Source organism: Fusarium venenatum, assembly GCF_020744135.1.
Source record: "Fusarium venenatum strain MPI-CAGE-CH-0201 chromosome Unknown EDB82scaffold_1, whole genome shotgun sequence".
Classification (NCBI taxonomy): domain Eukaryota; kingdom Fungi; phylum Ascomycota; class Sordariomycetes; order Hypocreales; family Nectriaceae; genus Fusarium; species Fusarium venenatum.
Window position 1 is genome coordinate 7,988,669 of NW_027072129.1, and position 14,046 is coordinate 8,002,714.

The 14,046-nt window shown below is 49.4% G+C and overlaps 4 protein-coding genes across 4 annotated transcripts; 3 read left to right on the plus strand and 1 right to left on the minus strand.

Annotated features, from left to right (window-relative positions):
• Nucleotides 1-824: 824 nt before the first annotated feature.
• On the plus strand, nt 825-2,865 carry EDB82DRAFT_490116 (armadillo-type protein). Its single transcript, XM_025729406.2, has 3 exons — nt 825-1,295; nt 1,416-1,941; nt 1,990-2,865. Exons 1-3 carry the CDS (start codon nt 998-1,000, stop codon nt 2,603-2,605), a joined length of 1,440 nt encoding a protein of 479 aa, XP_025588634.2. The 5' UTR covers nt 825-997; the 3' UTR covers nt 2,606-2,865.
• A 247-nt stretch (nt 2,866-3,112) lies between these two features.
• On the plus strand, nt 3,113-4,802 carry EDB82DRAFT_490119 (uncharacterized protein). The gene has a single exon (XM_025729405.2). The coding sequence runs from the start codon at nt 3,279-3,281 to the stop codon at nt 4,599-4,601; it is 1,323 nt and encodes a 440-aa protein (XP_025588633.1). The 5' UTR covers nt 3,113-3,278; the 3' UTR covers nt 4,602-4,802.
• A 2,283-nt stretch (nt 4,803-7,085) lies between these two features.
• Nucleotides 7,086-9,343, plus strand: EDB82DRAFT_543791 (Metallo-dependent phosphatase-like protein; the record flags this gene model as incomplete). Its single annotated transcript, XM_065609385.1, has 2 exons — nt 7,086-7,242; nt 7,395-9,343. 2 exons carry the CDS (start codon nt 7,086-7,088, stop codon nt 9,341-9,343), a joined length of 2,106 nt encoding a protein of 701 aa, XP_065465797.1.
• A 528-nt stretch (nt 9,344-9,871) lies between these two features.
• EDB82DRAFT_82880 (uncharacterized protein) lies at nt 9,872-12,886 on the minus strand. The gene is made up of 2 exons (XM_025729402.2): nt 10,913-12,886; nt 9,872-10,863 (listed from the first exon to the last, which is right to left on the minus strand). Exons 1-2 carry the CDS (start codon nt 12,389-12,391, stop codon nt 9,916-9,918), a joined length of 2,427 nt encoding a protein of 808 aa, XP_025588630.1. The 5' UTR covers nt 12,392-12,886; the 3' UTR covers nt 9,872-9,915.
• Between the last annotated feature and the right edge of the window lie 1,160 nt (nt 12,887-14,046).

Sequence of the window (14,046 nt, forward strand, 5' to 3'; positions counted from 1 at the left end):
CTTAGACCTTGGGACTTATACCAGCCTCTTTGATTTTCCTAGATGGGGAACTTGATACAGGCAGAAGAAGGGGACCTGATCCACACGACGACGAATCAGTTCAAACTCGATGCAACGGTTTTCTCTAGGGAGGAAAAGACTCAGCTCTTTTGGTTGTTTTGCGGTCAATTCATTCTTTGCTATCGGTCAAGATGCGGACTTGGTGTTGGACAGCAGGCGAGCGATGCAATGCACCTCACTCCATGGCGGGGTTGCCAGCTCATAATACCTCCTCCATACGCCGACAGTGCTCGCTCACTGGACAACGACCGATCGATAGCAGCCCAAGTCCCCTGTAATACATCCAGTTCGGCCCTGGAGCTAATAGTCCACCTGCAGATTTAGGCCACACCGGATGAATGTCATCACCACTTACACGCCCAGGGCCACCCCGGAATAGATCGCGACTCAATCAGGGCAGCCGAGCGATTCTTTTTGCATGATGCAGATTTTAATTAAACTGGTCAGGGGCAAAGGACTCTGGTTAATTCGTCTTATTGGCGCTTTGCTAAAGTGCTGTGACCATTCGACAGGGAAACGAAACTCGGAGGCTGGGAGCGCGTTTTCAGGGATTAATTCCACGTCGGTCTGGACTTGGGCACTTAGTGGTGTCGTCAGGTTGGGGAACTTGGCCTTGGAGAAGACCAGGACCAGGACCAGGACCAGGAAGATTTGGGCAGCCACATGTCGAGCGCCACACCACATGGAGCTTCAAGGTGTGGCACGCTTAGTGTGGCTACCCGACAAGCTCCAAGGTGCTAGACTTGGAAGCTTGCTGCTATGCCCTGTGACGCTCCGCGCGGTTCAAGTTGGTTGCATCACCAACGACCTCATCTCATCAGCTCTCCATCCCCCTCCATCGCTGTTTCCCTCCTTCCGACCCCGCATCCTAGAATTAACCCACCTGGTTCATACTTTTAACGATCCGCTCGCTGCTCGCAGCTGCGACGCTGTAATCATGTCCCTCGACCCGCCGACGTACCTGGCCTCTCTTCAGAGCAACATCCGTCAGCGACCTATTCCCTGGGACGGTGCTGTCAGGGCCGGCACCCTCACCGAAGAGCAGTATGCGAAAATCCGAGTTGTAGATAAGGCAAAGAAGCCCGAGCAAAGAAAGGAGATTGTTTCAGGAGACATTGATGGATACCGCGTCTTATTTGTTGGCGATGAAGGAAAGACCAGTGTCCTCGAGACGGCAGGAAAGCATGCGAACGTGATCCAGTACATCCTCGTTTTACTTGGCGACCTTCTTGAGGGTAAGAGCGATCTCTCGGAATGTTTACGGTATACGGAAGTAGTGATGCAAACACATCCATTTCCTCAGCCGCATGTTCGTCATACCAGATCGCCAAAGCTAACATGACCTTTTCGCACAGCTGTTCCATCCCTAGCCAAGGCTCTCTTCAAGACAAAGGAACCTTACCGACATTTTTTGCCTCTACTTAACTCGACCAATGCCGAGGATCCTATTCCATTGCTTACAGCGCATGCGCTTACCACTCTCATGGCTCTTGCTCGAGATGAGTCGCGATCGACACTCCAGGCTTTGCCTGTGATCTTCACCTACCTCTCCGGCTTGGCCAAGAGCAATGATGCTGGTCTACAAGATATTGCTGTGCAAGAATACTCCGGTCTCCTCTTTGGACATGCCGCGAGGGAGCAGTTTTGGAACCAACAAAGCGAGACAATTGCGCCTCTTATCAAGATCCTCCAGACCGCTGCCAATATTGGAAACGGTGGGAGCTCTTCTGCTAGTCTCTGGAGCGGCAACACAGGCACCCCATCTTCTGGCTTTGGAGGCTCCCTGGGTGGAGGTGTTGGACTTCAGCTTCTCTACCACGCCCTCCTTGTTATCTGGCAGATAAGCTTCGAATCTGAGGAGATTGGTGATGACCTTAATGAGTAAGTGCTTGCGAATGCGATAAATGACGCACAACTAACACTGCGCAGCGAGTACGATATCGTTCTGCTTTATACTCATCTTCTACGACTATCCCCCAAGGAGAAGACGACTCGGTTGATTCTTTCCACACTCTACAACCTCCTCGACAAGAACCAAAAATCACTTCTGCCCACCGCAGTTCTAGCTCGCCTTCCTGCTCTCCTCGAGAACATCAGCGGCCGCCACTTGACTGACCCTGACCTACTGGAGGATCTGTCCAAGCTCAAGGAAATGCTCGAGGAATACACCAAGACCAAGACTACTTTCGACGAGTATATTGCCGAGGTTCAATCTGGCCATCTTAGATGGTCACCCCCTCACCGAAACACAGTCTTTTGGGCTGAGAATGCCCGCAAGATTCTCGAGTTCGAGAACGGAACGATTCCACGAAAGCTGGCCGAGATTATGCAACAGCCCTGGGACAACGACAAGCAGGTTCTCGCCATTGCCTGTAACGATGTTGGATGTCTGGTTAAGGAGGTTCCTGAGAAGAGATACCAGCTAGAGAAGGTGGGCCTCAAGAGAAGGATCATGGAGCTCATGCAGTCAGATGATGAGAACGTACGATGGGAGAGTCTACGAGCGTTGGGAGGCTGGTTGAAGTACAGTTTTGAGCAACAGTAAAGGAGACTGGTACGAAAGTCTAGAAGGTTTTTTTGTCTCTCGTAGCATCTTGTTTACGACAGAAGCGACTTGACGCCGTCAAGTAAGGGTCAGAAGAGCAAAGCAGGTCAGTTCCAAGTTGGCGAGCTTAGAGGGTCACGCTAGACAACGAGCTGCGGAAGAGAAGCATCAGCTTGTAATGGCATACTTTTGAGTTATTGGTAGTCACAGCACTTCAGCTACTACATCGTGCGTAAGAATGAAGCTTTTAACACATGAAAGTTTGATTTCCGTTGGGTGTTATCGCTTATAACATCATGATGTGAATTTGCCGCGGTGGATTTATTTCCCCAAGTCCAGGTCCATAAGTTTCTATGTCCCTCATTGTCGGGCCTCGGAGGGCGTTCCGGGGGGTCCGGGGTCGGTTTTCGGAGGTGCAGGCCGTGGTGACTCGGTGACAACCCCACCAGAGTCAAACAGTCAATTGGCTTACTTGGTTTGGGTGACTTGCATGATAAGTAAAGTGAATGGACTGTCTGTACTGTACTCATCTTTAAGCGCCCTCCTTCGGCTGTTTTAGTAGTTTAAACTTGTTCTAAAGACTTCTTCTCTTTCTTCTTCTTCACTTTCTGTTCACTGATCAGTTGGCTCTCCTCCTCCTCACTTACACTTAATTCCATCAATTGAATACATCATGAAGAGCCTCAGCTTAGCTGCGAGGGCTAGTCCCCGTATTCTATCATCTACCACCGCGCGTCCTACGTCACTTACGGCCCTGAGAGTGTCGCAACAGAGCGTGCGATGCGCTTCTGGGGGCTCCTCTTCTGATCTCAAGAAGACTCCTCTATACGATTTCCACATCGCCAATGGTGGAAAGTTGGTTCCCTTTGCTGGCTACTCACTTCCCGTGCAATACTCGGGCCTCTCGCTCGCTCAATCTCACCACTTCACCCGCGAGCATGCCTCTCTCTTTGATGTGAGCCACATGGTTCAGCACATCTTTAAGGGCAAGGACGCAGCTGCTTTTCTGGAGCAAGTGACACCCTCGGATTGGACAAACCAGGGTAGCATGCAGAGCAAGCTGACGACTTTCCTGTGGCCTGGTACTGGAGGTATTGTGGACGACTCGGTTGTCACCAGAATTGGCGAGGATACTTATTACGTTGTTACCAACGGCGCCTGTCTCGATAAGGACACCAAGTACATTGATGAGCAACTTGGCAAGTTTGGCGGCGATATCCAGTGGACTCGTCTCGACAACTCTGGCCTCGTTGCCCTGCAGGGTCCCCAGAGTGCTGAGGTTCTCAGCGAGGTCCTCGCCAGCGACGTTGATCTCACAAAGCTCTACTTTGGCAACGCTGTCTGGGCTGAGCTGAAGCTCTCTGACGGCAGCAAGACTCACCCCGTCCTCATCAGCCGTGGTGGATACACAGGAGAGGATGGTTTCGAGATCTCTTTCAACGGCAAGGATTACCCTGCCTTTGAGACAACGACGCCTGCTATCCAGACTCTTCTCAGCAAGGCTGGCCCTGAGCGCCTGCAGCTCGCTGGTCTCGGTGCCCGTGACTCTCTACGTCTCGAGGCTGGCATGTGTCTTTACGGCCACGACCTTGACGACACCACAACGCCAGTCGAGGCCGGTCTGAGCTGGATCATTCCCCCTGCCCGCCGTGAATCCGGTGGTTTCCACGGTGCGGAAACAATCATCCCCCAACTTACACCAAAGAGCAAGGGCGGGTCTGGAGTCGAGCGCCGCCGCATCGGCCTCTACGTTGACGGAGCTCCCGCTCGAGAGGGCGCCGAAATCCACAAGGACGGCGAGAAGATCGGAGTCATCACCAGTGGCGTGCCCAGCCCTACGCTTGGCAAGAACATCGCTATGGGCTACATCAAGAGCGGTAACCAAAAGGTTGGCACCGAGGTGGACGTTGTTGTCCGAGGAAAGGCACGCAAGGGCACTGTGGCCAAGATGCCTTTCATCCAAACCAAGTACTGGAAGGGCACTGCGCCTGCTTAAAAGGGGAGAAAACGTGTTGATGCGTCAAAGCGAGTTAAATGATTAAATGCGTGGATGATATCTGGGGAACGAATTCAACATGGGACACTATGGAGTCTATTGATTATGAATATCTTATTATTATTAGTTTAACACGTTTGGAATAGAGTCCATGAAGAATTAAACATTTTTTTTAATATGGGATATTTCCCATATCTTGACACCTACATACCTGGTTGGTAATTTCTTGTGATTAGTCTAGTCCCGGAATTTGGTCCTGGTCTCGGCATTTGACATGTCCCTCGGAATCCGGTGATGGTATGCCAGTTCCTCGGCGTCTGCGACGGCATGTAGACGGAATCCGTGGCTCGGAGACTCATGTCTCAACTTGATGAAGCCCTTTTGGCTCTCCTTCGTGGACTCAATTATCCCAGTCATATACATCCTTACGGCATATGCGACGAAAGGAAACATGTCAGTCCAAACAGAAGTGACCATGGCCTCCAGCAACAATATACTGAGCAGGCTTGATGACACAGAAAGGACCGTTGTCTAGACTTGTGACTGGACGCCCTTAGGCTTTAATGGACCGTAGCTCTACGACAAAACATCACAAATATTGAAGGAAAGGTATGTAGCCACCAAAAAAACCATAGGAAACCACCACACAAAAGCGTATGGCCTCCCTCAAACAAGCGGCAATATAGTCTAGCAACGGTCTCCCCTTCAATGATGACCACCCGTTGAGGAGACTGAGGTGGTCGAGACGCCAATTTTGGATGTTATCGGCGCCGTCGAGGAGACGATGTTGCGTGAAGAGAAAGGAAAAGAAAAGAAAAATCGAGGCAGAATTTTTGCATACCTTATGTACTAAACTTAGCGGCGGCTGGGGGCTTAGCGAGATCCGCGTGCTTACCTGAGTTAGTGCTTTAGTGGGGGCATAAAGTGCCAGAGTGTCTACCCTAAACTTGGGGATGAGATTGTATATTGGTTGCGTGTTCTAGACATGAGGATAAAAAAAGATGGTGTGTTATTCTAGAAGGCTCACGCGAGCTGGTCTTTTTCTCTTCTTGTGTACGTGTATTTCTTACCTCTGTCAGACAAAGGATTACTGCATACTAAGAAAGTCATGCTGTTGTTCTAGCCAGTGAGCACATTGGACCAGCATCACGAGTTCAGTTTTGCGGAGAGATTTAAATATATCTCAAAGTGTATGCATGAAGACAGTTCTGGAGACATAGCAAGACAACATCTATAGTAGTAAGAGTGGTCAGTATATACGCTTCTACTAGGTAATGAGTATGTGAACGAGCTCGGCCAACTGTCCAAGGAGCTATCAAGAGTCTCTTCATCGTGGACTTCTATCTGGCGTAACTAATAACTAATAGACACATGGATCTTTCTACAAGTCTTCATATCCCTAGTCAGAGACGAGATTATGTGCATAAATAACTCTATGAAACTGGTCATGATAGAACGTCCACGAGGTACAGAAACGGGTCTCACGCGGTCCCGCAAAATGGACTCGGCTATCCAGTCAGCTCAAGCCTTGAGGATTTGCAGAAAGAACCCTGATGGCATGCATGGCGCATGGCTCTCCTTTGTCGTCTGCATGCTGCTCTGCTCCATTGTACCTGTCCACTTGCATTACGTATATACTCGATCCAAGGCTGCATTTAGGACCCTGAATTGTAGTCGAGACGAGATGAGAATTGCAGTTATATAGAACAAAGAAAATATCAGTATTAAGAAGAAAATAAATAATATAATTATAGCATGCGGTCATCAACTAGGTATTGCTATATCACGTTACAGAATTATAGATGTATATCAAACGTTAAGTGCTGTTTCGGTGTTGATCTGTTCCTTCCAATCGTCCATTCTCTTGTACTACACGTGTAGCCCCTGCCACCCAAGATTGGACGAATTTTGACATCACCAGGCGTCTCAATGTTGAACACACGACAACAGAGGAAAAAACACATGCAATAAAATGGAAATTCATTGAATCCCATTGTTGTTCTTGCTGAATCTCAGTCCTAATATTTAAACTTCCCTTCCCTCGCCTCTTGCCTGCCATGGTACGCACACTCGGTCAGCCTGTCTTGGCGTCTCGATCCCATAGGTAGTGGATCCTCATATATTAATCATAGCTCAGGTAGGTTGGCTGGTCTGGTTTTCTTGAAATTAGTTCCTTCATTGTCTTCTTTTTACTTCTTCGTCATCATTCTCCTGCTTTACCAGATACAAAAGGTTTTATATACATCAATTAACGCGTCTAATAGCAGGACCCGACCGCGTCTTTATTGCTTCAGCAGGGTTCACTTTAAAGTTGACAAGATTTGACTCAGGAATGACCTCACACCCTTAACCGTTACCGTTACCACACTTCACATCCATCAGCCTCACTTTTAGTCTGGTCTCTACATCGAATCTCAACCAAAAGCCTTCGAATTCTACACGCGACATACAAAAATTGAGAGTACGACTGAGTGAGCACTCAGAATGACACCCACAGGCGCCCGACTGCTCGTGGCAGCCGCCCTACTCTTCCCTAGCGTCTCTCCATCGCCAATTTTTGACGCTGGGCAAAAAGTTCTTGATGCCATCACAGGGGCACGCGATTCTATAACAACCACACCGCATGTTCAACAACCAAGTCGCAAGTTGAATGGAAAATTTCTGCATATAACAGGTACGTCACAAACCGCCGAAACAAGCTTTGGGGCACTGCATACACATCGGACGAATTGCTGGTACCCCAACGTTGTGTTCACTGCAGCCAAGCCCACTTACTGACAGCTACAACCCTAGATTTCCACCCCGATGAATTCTACAAGGCGCATGCATCCACAGCCCAAGGCATTGCCTGCCACCGCGGAGAGGGACCTGCTGGCCTATATGGCGCTGAAACTACCGATTGCGACTCTCCACTCGAACTCGTCAATGCAACACTTGACTGGATACGGACTCACGTAAAGGACGACATCGACTTTGTTGTGTGGACTGGCGATACCGCGCGCCATGATAGCGATGAGAAGCGACCAAGAAGCGCCAGCCAGGTGCTGGACATGAATAGAAGAGTCGCCAAAAAGGTCGTCAAGACATTCTCCGATGATGGTGCGCTGACCATTCCTGTTATTCCGACCTTTGGCAACAACGATTTTCTTCCACACAACATTTTCTATCCAGGACCAAATAAATGGCTACAGGCCTACAGCAGTATATGGCGTCGCTTCATCCCTGAAGAGCAGCGCCACTCTTTTGGCTTTGGTGGCTGGTTTGAGGTCGAAGTTATTCCTAATAAGCTGTCTGTTATCAGCCTCAACACTATGTACTTCTTTGATCGAAATGCTGGAGTTGATGGCTGCGCTATTCCCTCGGAGCCTGGGTTCAAGCACATGGAATGGCTAAGCGTTCAGCTGCAACGTCTGCGTGAACGTGGAATGAAAGCTATTCTGGTTGGCCATGTCCCCCCTGCTCGAACACGGAACAAGCAAAACTGGGATGAAACCTGCTGGCAGAAGTACACACTATGGCTCAAGCAGTACCGCGACGTCGTCACAGGCTCTGTCTACGGACATATGAACATCGACCACTTTCTATTTCAAGATACAAATGATATCGATCTGAGCCTCTATGACAAGGCCGACATCTACCGAGAACCCCTCGAGGAAGACTTCTCCATTGAATCAAAGAGCGATTACTTGATAGACTTGAGGAAGTCGTGGTTCAACCTACCAGGTGAAGCCGCGAAAGCAATGGATGAGGGTCTCAATGGCGATGACGATGTGAACGACCTGAGAAATAGAAAGAAGAACAAAGGAAAGAAGGGTAAAAAGAAGAAGGGTTATGGCAATATTGGAGGCAAATACGGCGAACGATACCAAGTATCTCTTGTCAGCCCCAGTGTTGTCCCCAACTACCTGCCGACGATTCGTGTTATCGAGTACGATATTAGTGGCCTGGAAGATGCACTAGTCTGGACCGACTCCTTCGACGTTCGCACCGAGGCACAAGAAGAAGTTCCAAGTTTCTTCGAGGAAGAAGACAGCGAAACTCACCTGGAGCTCAAGAGAGATTTCGAAGCTGAGCGAAGACGTAAAAAGAACCGCAGCAGGAAGAGCAAAAAGGGTAGAAAAGGCAAAAAGAGGCCCAAGAACCCCGAACTTGTGGTACCAGAGGACCCTCCGAAGGGATCACTCCCTGGTCCCGCATACTCTCGCCAACCCTTCACCTTCCTGGGATACACACAATACTTTGCCAACCTTACCTACATTAACAACGACATGACTGACTTGACCGAGACAAGTAAGTGGCGCGATGGCGATTTTAGCGATGAAGTACCCAGCCACGATAAGCCACGACCAAAGAAGTTTAACTACGAGGTTGAATACAGCACTTTTACCGACAAGATCTTCAAGCTGCCGGATCTGACAGTTCGCAGCTACCTGAGACTGGCGTCCAGGATTGCCAAGAGAAAGGAGAAAAAGGGCAAGGGCAAGTCAATTGAAGAATATAATGAGGACTTTGAGGATGACTTGGACGACGACGACGATGACGTCTCCGATCTTCCAGAGTATGACGATGACAACGACAACGATGATGATGAAGAGCCCGAGTCTGAATTTGACAGTACTGGGAAGGGCAAGAAAAAGAAGAATAAGCGAAGAAAGAGCAACAAGGTCTGGAAGCATTTCCTCCGAGAAGCATTTGTTAGCACAATCCCTGAGAAGAAGCTCAAGAAGTGGTCACGAGGATGATTGGGATGGGATCCATGCGATATAGCAACTCATTTGGATTTCTTTTTTTATTTTACGATTGGCATATTTAGCGAAGAGACGGACGGAACAGGGCATATTTGGTGTTTACGGCGTCCCTGTTTTTGGAAACATGGCTACTGCCGAGTTACTGATATCATTCGTTATACCGGCCGATTGCATTTGGATATTGATTAATTCATATGCTTATTGCTAAGAACTTTGACTGGATCGTTTTGATCTGATATTAGAATACATATAAAGCACAAGATATTATGAATAGCCCATCGCTTCCTTGCACCGTCCTCAGTATCAAACGTCGCATTTTGTGTGAATTGTCCAAAACATTGTACAAAAAAGAAACCAGGTTCCCTTTATCGGGACACCAAGTAACAAAGGGGTATCAAGCGAATGCAGCTGTGCCAGGAAAAAGACTGACATCAGCGATCCATACATCGTTCATTTGTTCGTGTATCATCATCGACTAGCTCTGTTCATATCACAAGCCAATAACTCAGAATCCCATACCCTTTCCTTTATCTAGCAACGCCTCTGCTCTTGTATACATACGCCTCCTATTCTGCGTTATTGACAACCCGCAACGCCCGGCGCGGACCCATGACAACACTGAAGAAACTGGGTTCTTCGCCCTCGAGTAGTCCCTCGGTTGAGCCTCTGCTGTTGCTTGTCCCAGGCCTAGTGTCTTCGCTGTGCTTTGGACCTCCGGAGCCGCTGCTGGAGCCGGGTTCTCCAGGTGTGGTGTCGTCCTCGTCTTCAGGCCGCCACTTGGGCTCTGAGGTGTATTGTTGGTTGCGATTAGACCCGACCCAACCGAAGAGGCTACGCTGAGAATAGCCACGGTTGGGCCCTGTAGGGTTGAGCATCGATTGTGAGGCAACATAGTATCGGTTTTGTACCGCCAGATGTGTTTTGTAAGCGTTGACTTGACGGCGGTAGAGCCAGGCACAGAAACCAAGGTAGCAAGCCAGAGCACCAAAGATGCCCGCAATCACACCTGCAGCTACCAGCCCTCCATTGATAGACCCTCCGTCATCATCGTTATTATCAGACGACGAACTGGCCGTGGCTGTGGGTGCCGACGTGACTGTGAAGACCGGAGGTTTACCCGTCAAGAACGGACCTCCTGTGGCCGGCCCCGCAGCGGGGGTGGTCACTGTAGCACTACCGTCCTTGTCTCCACCGATAACCTCGCGTACGGCGTCGGGGACCTCGTATCCGTGAGATCCAGCGAGAACAAAGTTGTCAGGATGATGGTCGGGATCGTGATCTCCGGCCGTGAATTTATCCTTCCACTCGAGTGAAGTGGCATCGAATACGTACATGCCTGGATCGCATTTGATGTCCTCGCCTACTCCGCCAACGACGACAATCTGACCGTCGTACATGGCGCAAGAGTGGCCAGCTCGTGGGGCTGGTCTATTCTCGTCGTTCTGGTCGACTTTGATCCATGTGAAGGAAGGAATAGTAAGGATGTACATATCATTGTACTGTGTTTGGTTTCCCTAGTGAAATTAGCACTCGGATGGTGATTGAGACGGTGACAATACTCACAAAAGGTAGATCCTGTCCACCAAACATGTAGATTTGGAAACTCGATGCATCGGGCGCGCTGGCGATGACGGCACAGGGGTTAACACGAACACCTGGCGTATCTCCCGATGTTTTCTGATGGAACCATTCTGAGTTTGCAATGTCGTAAACATTCAAGACACTGAGATCCTCGGTGAAAGTGCTGTTTGTACCTCCAGCAAGACCAATTAATACGCCTTGCTCTCCCCATCCAGGCACAAAGACAAGAACTCCATCTGCCCTTTCGGTAAAGTTACCGCTCTGGATACCCGCCTCGGTGATATTACGATAAGCTCCACTGTCGCCTGCACCTGTGCCATCAGAGAGACTGTCGACACCGGTATTCACGTAGCCAGGATGGGTGAACTCAAGGAGACTCTTGAGATACACCCGCTCAACGCTGCGAGGCCAGTTTGGAGTAGTAGCCCAATCGAGATGCCCGCCAAAGTACCAACTCAAACCGAGCTCTGGCACAGAGATACCGGCTCCTTCGGCAGCACGATGGACTGGCCGATCCCCAGGTTCGGATTCGTTACCGGCTGAAGTCTTGGGATTCTTGAACTCGGTCCATTCTTCGTCTTTTATAGAGTATCGCCATACAGACTCTGGGTCGGGGTCGACATATGGTGCATCAGAGAACTGACCTCCATATAGATAAAGGTTGTTGTAGTCGTGCCAAAGATAACCCATAGACACCTCTGGAGGGCCACTGGGTTTCTCAAGACCATTGAGAGAGGGCGAGTCAATGTCCCAATCTTTAGTAAGATCCAGTGTTAGAAAGTTGTTATTCCATGTGTCTTCAGTTTGATCGGCTTTTGATCTAGAGCGACCGCCATACAGATAGAGCGTCCCGTTGAGCTGAGCAGACTGAAGACCCCACCGAGCGCATACTTCTGTAGGACTTGTCTCGCGTTTCTTTATGACACCAGCACTGGCTCCGTTCACATCGGAGAATGATTGACCATTCCTCCAACTGAAGGCTGGAAGAATAACGGCGATGAGGACTGCTAGCATGGTGAAGCGCTGCAGACCTGAGACACTTGCGGCCGTACCCGAAGTGCTCTTGATTCTAGGTCGGCCTTTGGGATTTGATAGCTTAGCGTACCAAGTCCAAGGCGACGATAAAGACGATTGCCGCGGGCGTTGCTGGTTACTGTCGTTGTCTTGTCCAAATGTTCGCTTGTTAGTCGAGTGCTGATCGCTATCCTGAGTGTCAAGTTGCTCGCTCGCCAACAGTGAAGGTACCGGTGCAGAGGTAGGATAATCCAAATCGTGTTCCAGGCCGACTTCTTTAAAAACGGATCTTCTACCCTTTCTGATAGCGCCTCCCATTTTAAAGGGTGGTGTTACAAAAGTCTGAGCCTCACGCAGGCGATCCGAGGTGCGTTGCGAGTTAAAACGAGGCCGAGCTGGAGCTAGGAAACCCGAATTAGACGGGGGAGAGGATTTGACCATTGGCATTGTGACCAGGTGCTTATGCTTATACGGATCAAATAGTAGCCTGTGGCGATATCCTCTGCTTCATGAGTGGCTCAGATCGGCGAGTGCTATGATGTAGCCACCTTTAAGCAATACCACTCTGTAAGGATCATATCCTGCAGATAACTTGATATGACGGGATGTAGGAGAGTGAATTTGATTGGGGCTTTTGATGGTAGCCTTTGAAAATGGGAATCAGGCTCTGGGAGATTTAAAAGAAAACGATAATTGGGAGAGCCTATAAAGAGTTTACGAGGAGGAGTTTCACGGTGTCTTTTTGAAGGAGTCCAAGCCTCTAATTAACGGATTTAACAGTGATCGACGTACGGAGCTGAGCAACGACAAGGTTGGGCTCTCTCCACTTGGTACAGTCCTCACTTTGCTTGGGCCAGACGAAGGCCCTCATGGTGGTACTGTAAACCATCCCGATAGCGACAGACAGCGAAGCGCGCCCTTGTTTCTCAACCCCTGACACACTGCATCGTCAATTCCTGCAGTAACTGTATGGAATTAGTCCCGATATCCATTGACAGGACGAGACGCGAGGTACATGAACAACGCGAAACACATCCCATTAGTCCGGGCAATGAGAGCGTGGGAATAGAGATGGTAGACGCACCTGCATACCAGTTGATTAAGCAGAACCTTGGCAGTATGATTTCTTACCTGCCAGACGGAGATGCTGTGCCTTGTACCTGGCACAAAGGCACACCTCAGACAGGATCATCACGCTGAGTGCGTGCGTGCAATCCAATATCTGGCAGATGCAATGCCAGCAGCAATGCCTCCCTCGGTAATGAGACGAGCTTGAACGTGCCAAACAGAAACCTGTGGCGAGCACTCACACACACATGTGCCCAAGCTTACTCTAAAGCAGCCGAACAAGCCAAACCAGAATCAGGACCAAAAAAACTGACATTTCTCCTTGCTAGCTTCACAGGCAATTCAGCTGCAGTGTTGTTCATTACCAGATTCATCTCCGGGACTTGGCATCGAGGGTGTAATGATTGGGCCACGGAGACGTGTCGATGACTTCACATGCTCCCGGGGTGTAGCCTTGGTTTTCGTTGTTTTGTTTTGGATTGTGTGATCGACCGATAACTAGACTAGACCGACTGACCGGACCCGACCGCTTTTTGTTTGATGCTTTAGGATACACCTCCAAGATGATTTGATTGTGATGCCATGCCTCGGGATCCATTGCTTATTCATTTTTCGTTGTAACGCACGCAATAATGCAACGGTCGTGGAATCTGGGGTAAGACTTGGAATTGCTCTGTAACACGGAAAAAGCTGGCAGTCCAAAACTAGACTAATGAAGCATAATGCAGGGATTGTGCTAGTGTTTCTTGTGTTCGATCACGATCTGGATCAGCAATGAATGAAGAATGACGGTTGCAATTGGACCGGATGTCGCTCGATCCGTTTACCGTTCTTGGATCTGTTCTGATACTGTAGCGTTTGGTGTGAGTATCACGAATATACAGTGCGAGTCGAGCATCGACAACTCAAAATCTGTAGTGTTTCCATTTCGAGAATCATGTCTTGTCTTGTGTTGCCCTCCAAATCACCAACACGAGCCACTAGACCCCCAAACAACTGGGCTCGTTCTCTCCGTGTTGGTCATCATGTTGCAT

Excerpts from the sequence above, each read along its gene's own strand:
- EDB82DRAFT_490116 (XM_025729406.2), top strand. The coding sequence starts at position 998 with ATGTCCCTCGACCCGCCGACGTACCTGGCCTCTCTTCAGAGCAACATC. Across the intron at positions 1,296-1,415 it reads ACTTGGCGACCTTCTTGAGG|CTGTTCCATCCCTAGCCAAG; the intron begins GTAAGAGCGATC and ends CTTTTCGCACAG. Across the intron at positions 1,942-1,989 it reads ATTGGTGATGACCTTAATGA|CGAGTACGATATCGTTCTGC; the intron begins GTAAGTGCTTGC and ends AACACTGCGCAG.
- EDB82DRAFT_490119 (XM_025729405.2), top strand. The coding sequence starts at position 3,279 with ATGAAGAGCCTCAGCTTAGCTGCGAGGGCTAGTCCCCGTATTCTATCA.
- EDB82DRAFT_82880 (XM_025729402.2), bottom strand. The coding sequence starts at position 12,391 with ATGCCAATGGTCAAATCCTCTCCCCCGTCTAATTCGGGTTTCCTAGCT. Across the intron at positions 10,864-10,912 it reads GTGGACAGGATCTACCTTTT|GGAAACCAAACACAGTACAA; the intron begins GTGAGTATTGTC and ends TAATTTCACTAG.